General features: G+C 40.5%; 1 protein-coding gene across 1 annotated transcript in view; it reads right to left on the minus strand.

Annotated features, from left to right (window-relative positions):
- The window catches only part of LOC102208068 (contactin-associated protein-like 4), a 118949-nt gene extending 111085 nt beyond the window's left edge, over positions 1-7864 (minus strand). Inside the window, exon 1 of the mRNA XM_005736945.1 lies at positions 7498-7864. Coding sequence (XP_005737002.1) covers positions 7498-7579 — 82 coding nt within the window. The 5' untranslated portion in view covers positions 7580-7864. The remainder of the gene's footprint in view (positions 1-7497) is intronic.
- Positions 7865-8240: the final 376 nt, after the last annotated feature.

Genomic DNA, 8240 nt, shown 5'->3' on the forward strand with positions numbered 1-8240 from the left:
TGACAGAAGGATAGAGTGAAAGAGAAGGTTTACAAGTCTGTTGTGATACCTGCTATAATGTATGGCTTCAGGACAGTGGCACTAAAGAATAACAGGAGGCAGAGCTGGAGATGTTGAGATTTTCATTGGACGGATAAGATTAGAAAAGAGTACATCAGTGGGACAGCTGAGATTGAGTGGTTTGGAGACACAGTTAGAGAGGCAAGGTTAAGGTGTATATGCGTTGAAAGATGAATAGAAAGGATGTTGGATGGGTAGCTGCCCGACATGAGGAAAAAATGTGGAAATAAATTCACGAATGTCATGGAGTCTAGTGTAGTGACAGGTTGGTATGAAAGAGGAGGCTGCTAAGGATATAGCAAAATGGAGGTAGATGGGCTGGTGACCCCAAATAGGAGGAGCCTAAAGAAGAAGAAGAAAAAAAAGGTGTTAAATCACATATAAAATGTGAACTTCCAGAAGCGAGGGGTGAATTCTTTTATATTCAGGCACAATAATTTGTGTGACAGGCAATCATTTCTAAATAACGTTTTATTGTAATGTTTCACACTAAAATGTTCTATCGACATGCCTTTGACTTATATTTTATTGTATATATTGATCTGTGAGAAGCAGAGTTTCCTTGGATGACATCCTGCAACTGAAAAACCTTTCTGTTTCTCAAGGCCTGTCTGATAAATAATAGCCCACAATGACAATATTGCTTCTCATACAAAGTGACATTGAGGGTTCCTTTCACAATCTTTTTTTCTCTTTGTGGTTTTCACCTTCCATCAGCCTTCCATCAGTTTTAACAAAACTTAGCAGAACAGAACATGCTAATAAAAACACACATTACTGTAACTATGAGTAAACACTACTACAAAGCAAAGCAAACACACGCAACAAAAAAGGCACTACTGAGAACAACAAAGGAATCATTTCAGTTGATGACTCAGTCCAGTTCAATTCAATTCAGTTTCTAATCATTCTAATCTAAATCTAAATAATTCTAAATAATTCTAATTACAACAACAGGCACCTTGAGGTGCTTTCTATTGTAAAGGAAGACCCCACAATAATACAGAGAAAACCCCAACAATTAGATGATGTCCCTGTGACCAAGCACTTGGCAACAGTGGGAAGGAAAAACTGCCTTTTAACAGGAAGAAAACTTCCAGGAGGGAGCAGCAGCCATCTACCGCAGCCGGTTGGGGTATTCAGCATATTTTAAGAGGTTCTTACATATTCATTAAACTGAAAACAGAGAAGGTCACTGACTATGATTAGGTTCAATGTGACGATGATTTCCTGTTTAACTGGTTGAGAGAGGAACAAAGGAGAATGCGATACATGCGATACTGCACACAGGGTAACATGATTAACAGTCAAATTGTTGTTTTTTTGTTTTTCACCAAAAAATTCAGTTTGTTTTTCTCGAGGCAGTTCAAAGTGGATTTATACAATAATACAAGCAGTTAAGTAAGTTACTATTCACCTATCACCCTGCTACTCCACCCCCAGCCTTTGTTACAGTAATACCATACAGAGAGAGATTGTGATGCAGGACTGAACAGGACTTCATTGCTGGGACTTGTGTTGTTGTGCACCACAGAGCAGCAGCTGTGTGAAGGTGAGATGAGGAGAGACAAATGAATCCGAATACACACACACACATACACACACAAAGAAAACCCACTGATGGATGAAATGAGAGAAGGACCTGGGAGTGTCACTGAATGGATTAAAGACGAAGGGCGCAGGCAACGAATGTCCATGCAGGGCAGTGAACCAAACTCCTCCACTTTCTTGTTGATTTCTTGTGCCTTCCACCACAATATGCTGATCTCCTCAGCTTCTCCTCCATTACGTTAACAGAAATACAGCGTATTCTTCTAAGGATCAGCTCGTATGACCCTTCCTTTAATAATAAATGACTTTGTAGCCATATCATGTATTTAATTTGAATGGAAGAACACATTATTCTCCACATGAGATTGTCAAAAGCAGTTAGAAAACCTTAAAACTGTGCAGGGCAGTAGGGAAGATCTTGGGCTCAAAGCAAGCACATAAACATTAATTCCACTAAAATATTGATGCAACTCTTGCATTACTCACTGCAATAATCGATATTGTTAAGATGGCAATGGCTTAGATGATTATGTCAAAGGTGTTGCGTATGCTGACAAAACCCACAGGGAGTTATGTAAAGCTGTTTCCTTCAGCTCTAAGGAATATTTTAGCACCTTTTAAGTCACTGTTTTGGTTTCTTAGCTTGTCACTAACAAGTGTTTCAGCAAAACAAAGCAGAAAAACCCTGCAGTTCACTTCATTAGGCATTAAATGGTTAAAACTGCTTCCTCAGGATGGCAAAGCTGAGGTACGAGCCAGAGAAATTTTGTTTACATTTTGAAAGTGGCCAAATACATGTTCATGCTCTCTCTGGGAAGTTCCAGGTCAACAAACCTGTTAATCACGAATTGTTTTTTGACAATTAGCCACCGTTTAAATCCTAACATGTTTACCTTTGATTTATATTACCCGAGAACAGCAGAGCACATCCCAATATTTTTGCACAGTTTCTGTGCCTCTTGAGCTACCTGATAACTGAAGGAACCTAATCATACTTCCGTGTCAGTGTTAATGGGTGGCTCAGCTGGTGAGGCGACACAGGGAAAGTCTTTATGTCATTAAAACTACTCACATTACATGAAGTTCATGTGTAAAACAGACAAGAACACAATAACAGTAACTTTCATAGTTTATTGTATGTAAGTGAGGGATGTAGCAGAGTGGTGGATCTGACTGACAAATCAAGGTACACGGCGTGCTAATATAGTAGCGACTTGTCAACAGCAAGGCAAGAATACTTTGGGGCCTTTCTTGTCACTAACAAAACACCTGATGAGTTTATGGGCTTGGTTGCAACCAACTTGATCTTTATTATGGTCCTTCTGAGCTGATAGACAAGCAATATTAGGGCTGTTCTCCCAGAGTCAGAAAACTGTTATCATGGATTATCCTGACCACCCTGCACAACACTTAGTGGGTGGGCAGCAGAGAAGCATCTGTAACAGACTGATTAACTCCACTCCAAGGACAGATACAGGGAATCTTTATAGCACACGCTGTGACTTTCTATGATACAATAAAACACAGAGAATTATCTACCAGATATATAATATCAATAATATATTGTACAATAACATATTGTGTAATATATTATTGATATTATTTCTATGTATTACTATTTGTATTGCTATTTTTTACTTAGTTTATTTTGTTTTTAATATAACAAATTATCATCAGTGTCGTTATTATTAGTATAATATGCTGGACAGAGTGCAGCTTTAAGGTGCTTTTGCAGTGGCTTCAGTTTTCAGACTTTGATGGTAAAGCCATCTTTTATATACAGTCTATGAGGGTTGCACTGCCCCCAGGTGGCTAAAATGTAATGTAGGTTTGAAATCTTTGTTTAGCAACAAAGCAGAAAACATAAGTTTTTGGTAGGTTTATTTCCAGCAACCATGGTTGAAACTTCCTGGTCAGTGCTGCAATATAAAAGAAGGACTGTAAGGGAAAAAAAACTGGAGTAAAAAAAAAAAAGGATGTTTAATTAATTATTTATTATTGTTTAATTTCAAAAATATGTTTGATCAAAAGGTTCAGACTACACTCATTTGAAACAGCAGTTAAGAATCTCATCACATCTTCCATTTAGCAGCTTTTTCTGCAGATTTTCTTGTAGAGAGTGATGGTAATCACAGTGTGGTTTTGCTAATAGCTGATGACTACAGTTTCTGCTTTCCTGCTGCTCCAGAGAGTGACAGTGAGTAGTGACCTCAGCAGAATGTGGCCAATTCTTGAACCGATAACAAGTCATCTGATATAATGACAGGCCCATTTGATGAATGGGTCTGTTTTTAGGCAGGCAGACGTCCGCTGGGGAGCTGGCCTTGGGCAAATACAAAATCCCAGAGGTTACAAAGGCAGATGGATGGACTGCAGTTCTCTGTCACTTTTATGGCTTAACTACTTGTCCCTGGATTAATAAATCTAGATTCATGACTGACAGCTCCAGGCTCACACCACCAGGTACTGCCACCTTTGTGCAACCTTGGTTTAATCAGAACCTCTTCATGACTCCACATCTGCTAAATACATGACATAAAAATAAGGGCAATTTATACTTAACTACTTTGCTCTTTTGCCACATACTGGCTCTCTAAACCTCATGAAGCATAAAGGACAGGGATGGTTTGCAGAGACACATTCGCATCAAATTGATTTTATTCCGTGGTTTTAGATCACTCTGTGCAAACCACCAGCTCATTGAAAAGTAATAAATTCTGATGAGACAGGGCTGTTCCCATATGAAGCGGGGAGCCAGCCACAAATTTAAATCAACTTCTCCCCCAGCACATTTTTTTATTCTCTGTCTGGCTGTGACTGGTGGAGATGAATTTCCAGCACTCTTAGAAAATAACAACACCTTAAAGTCGTCGTCGTCCCAGCCTCGGCTATTTAAATAATCAAACATCTACCCTCAGTCATCTGAGAGATGAAATGCATCCTGTGCTACCTTGGTGCCCCTGTCGGTGCAATAATCAAAAAGAAGATAAAGAAAATTTGTGTTTTCTTTCAAGTTTGAGAAAAATGCAAAAAGAAATGTGTCTACCTGTATTGTGAAATGAAACAAAGCAAACAGTGAGGGTGTGTGTGGGAGGAAGGAGATCCAGATTGTTTCTCACAGATGATAATGGTGCTGCTGATGATGCTAATGATCTAAGGGGTGAAGAGTCTTCGCTGGGGAAAAAATAATAGCCTTGGTCATTTACTCAAATGTTTAAAATGACATATTTATCCAGCAGGTGACCTCTGTTTTGTTACTAGCAGCAGCAGCAGTTGCATAATGTTCTTAAATGGTCATTAAACCCCCAATTAGAAATGTACGTTTAATGGTAAGAGAGCCTTAAAAATAAATTCTCCTCTTCATGAATTGATAAGCAGAGGATGAGTGCTGGGCGAGAAAGTAAAACTTTTAATTTCCACTGTGGCTGTTGACAATCACGACACAAAACACTTTTCTTGGCCTACTTTCCAACTTAGGTATGAAAAATCATTGGATTTGTCTGCATTATTCTCACCTTAAAGTGACTCTGTATTGTACTGTAATTTCGCTTTAGGTATCACCATCTTTCAGGTTAGGCTTGTGATCGTGAGTGAGTGGATGAAAAATGTATTTCAGTCAGGACTACAGCAGTCAAAAGATTTTTATTTTCATCTTCAGCAATTTACATTTGTTCACATTTGCTCTTTCTGGGACCTCTCTGTCCTTCTCTGTGCATACACGCAAAGCGAGCTCAAAGACAACAGAGCAGCCATCAGATAATGACGCTGATGAGGTCAGAAGCACCGCGGAATGAAGCAGCTGTGGTGGAGGTGGGTTGCAAAGCAGCTTGCAGATGTGCAGAAGCTGTATGCAGGCTAAAGCAGCATAAATACCATGCCTGATATGACTTATGCTAATTGGATTTAAAGATGAATAGCAGCTCAGCCACCGGCTTATGTGTGCTGGCACTAAGATCACCTGTTCTGCCTAAATTGATGCTACACACAAATAGCAAAGACGATTTCAATCAAACTCATTGTTTGGTCATTAAACAGCATCTAAAACCTTCTACCTCAGCACCTTCCGTGTCATCACAGATACCTTGACTTTAAGTACACATAGCCTGAAACATCTTGTTGTGTCCAAGGCTGAAGTCTTTGTTTGAGCTATGGGAGTTAGTTAGGGTAAGGACTGGGTCGCCAAAGAAAGAATTAGTTTGTGTAACATGTTGTCTGTCCACATTGGGAAATGAACTGACTCATAGCTGTTCTGGAAAGTGACGAGTTCAGCAGTTCACTTCCTCACCATCACACAGCTGTTCATTTAGTTTGTCAGGTGGGTATGTTATATTGTCATTTTGGAAACGTTAGAGAAATTGGCTCAGTGTGTGCGTGCTTGTGTGACAAAGTGGGTATATTGACAGATAGAGACTATTACAGAATGGACAGAAGCATCCCATCCTCCTTGTAGGAAACATGATGAATGAGATGGCAGTTCTTTACTGAGCTGACACCTGCTCATTGCTTAGGAAGCATAATATGGACAGACGACAGATTGTTAGACGGATGATAAAGGCTCCCACTAATACACATTACTCTGTAGATCAACTATATGAAGTAAAGTGAAATTGCTGGCTTTGCGATTGTTAGGCTTCATGAACCTGAGCAAAGTGGGTCTGCACCAACACTGTCTTTTCATCCAAATTTAGGTCATTTTCAAGCAGTAATATAAATACGTCCACTATCTATCCAAACAATCAATGCAGCTGAGAAAGTGCTGTGCCTGTGGATGCCCATCTTTACAGTCGTCCTCCTGATTGTTTTTTGTTTTTGTTTTTTCTGGCCAGTTGTGTGCACAAAACCATCTGATCCTTTTGTTTTGTTTTTTAATCTGAGATGTCACATACAAGATTGCCCTTATTTACAATATCATGGAAGTAGACTACAGTAATTACAGTGGGAAGCAGGGGGCCATGACATCTTACTGAACCACTTCAACTGTGGAGGTCCTGAAACCATTCACTAAATTCCTCCCATCAAAAACTAACAGCTCATATGCACTCATGGACTGAACAGCAGCAGTGAATAGGAGATGTAGCACACTTGTTGCAGACAAAAATTCTATATCTGTTATACAGACATGTTCAGTGGTTTCTTTTAAAGAAATCTCCTCACACCATGAAATCACTTTTTAAGGATCTTTTTCTGAACCTTAAAGAAGCTCCAGGATCCTACACAGCTTCCCTGCCTCTCCAGGACGAGCCCACAGTCTCTCCCACTCTCCTTCTCATGAGAAAACATCAAATGCTGAAAAATGATAAAATAAGAAGGCAACTGGAATTCACTATCTCTTAAAACTTGACAGCCATAAATCCCCAGAGGATATGCGCTCCCTTTCAACAACAAGCCCTTGTGGTGGTCGGATTAGATCCAGCCAACTGTTTAATTCACTAAATTTACTGCGCTGAGCTTCTCCTTGCCAAACCAGGAAAAACAGGTCAGATCAGTTAAAGCTTTCGCAGGGCAGACACGAAATATTTCTTCCTTTTAAAATCATTTGTACCATAATGACTCAAAAAAAATAATCAAGAAATTAAATCCAAATAAACAAACTGTAATGTGTTTTATGAGTTATTATAGTTATTTATAATAGCCTTTTCAGGGTTTTTTTGTGAATTAACAATCTGCAGAATATATGAGAACAAAGACGAAGAAGACTTTTTCTTTCTTTTTTGCCAGCTGGCAGGTTAATTAGCGGGCGTGTTTACAACCGTCCAAACGTATTATTCTCATTCATTACAGCTGAGTGAGTCCAGGTGGAATAGTAAACCACAGGGATGACTTTCAAGAAAACACCCCACTCTACATCTCTCCTAAACAGTGCCAGAGGCGCGCGGAGCCGCTCACCTGCACCTGTCCCACAAGAGCCGAGCAGCAACGAGGCGATCAGCGCGATAATCCCAGCAAGTCTTTTATTCCCTCGAGGCATGTTGAAGGGACGGGATGCTGTGGGGTATAATCCCGCCTTTCTGGGGGTAGCAGTCCGTCCGTCCTCCACCTCCTCCCCCTCTTCTGCTCTCCTGTTCGCTTCTCCCCTCTGCTCTCCTCCAGCTGCGCTCCGGTGCGCTGCGCCGCACCGAGTAGCCTCGCTGTCACAGTGTACAGAGGCAGGCCGGTGCCCAGCGGAGGGAGGAAGAGGATGCTCACACGCCGCTTGTACTCCGCCAAGTGATGGAGGCAAAAGAATGGAGCCGTGAGGAGGAAGGGCTCCTTTTTTTTTCTTCTTTCTTTCTTTCTTTCTTTTTACGATACTGTCGCAGGTCCGAGTCCAACGCACTGCCTCCCTCACTGAGATGAAAGAATCTTAAGAGTTCCTTCTGGGAGCCCCAGGACTGGTTTAGTGCCACCACCACGGCGCAGTGAGCGCTCTTGATGTTTAACTCTTTAGGAAGCTTTCCCCGTAAAAGCAACACAACTGTCACGTTTATTTGAACAGAAGCAGGAAAGGAAAGGATAATTCATAAGGAGACCATGAGGCAGTTTTGAGCTCACTCTGAGACACCCGAACAAAACTATTTTTTTAAATTTGCAGTTTTGATCACTTTGTGGTCAATTTTAGTGTGTTTGTAACGATTTTTTAAAAAATCGTC

The sequence above is a fragment of the Pundamilia nyererei genome, unplaced genomic scaffold, assembly GCF_000239375.1.
Source record: "Pundamilia nyererei isolate P.nyererei 1_Seehausen unplaced genomic scaffold, PunNye1.0 scaffold00072, whole genome shotgun sequence".
Lineage (NCBI taxonomy): Eukaryota > Metazoa > Chordata > Actinopteri > Cichliformes > Cichlidae > Pundamilia > Pundamilia nyererei.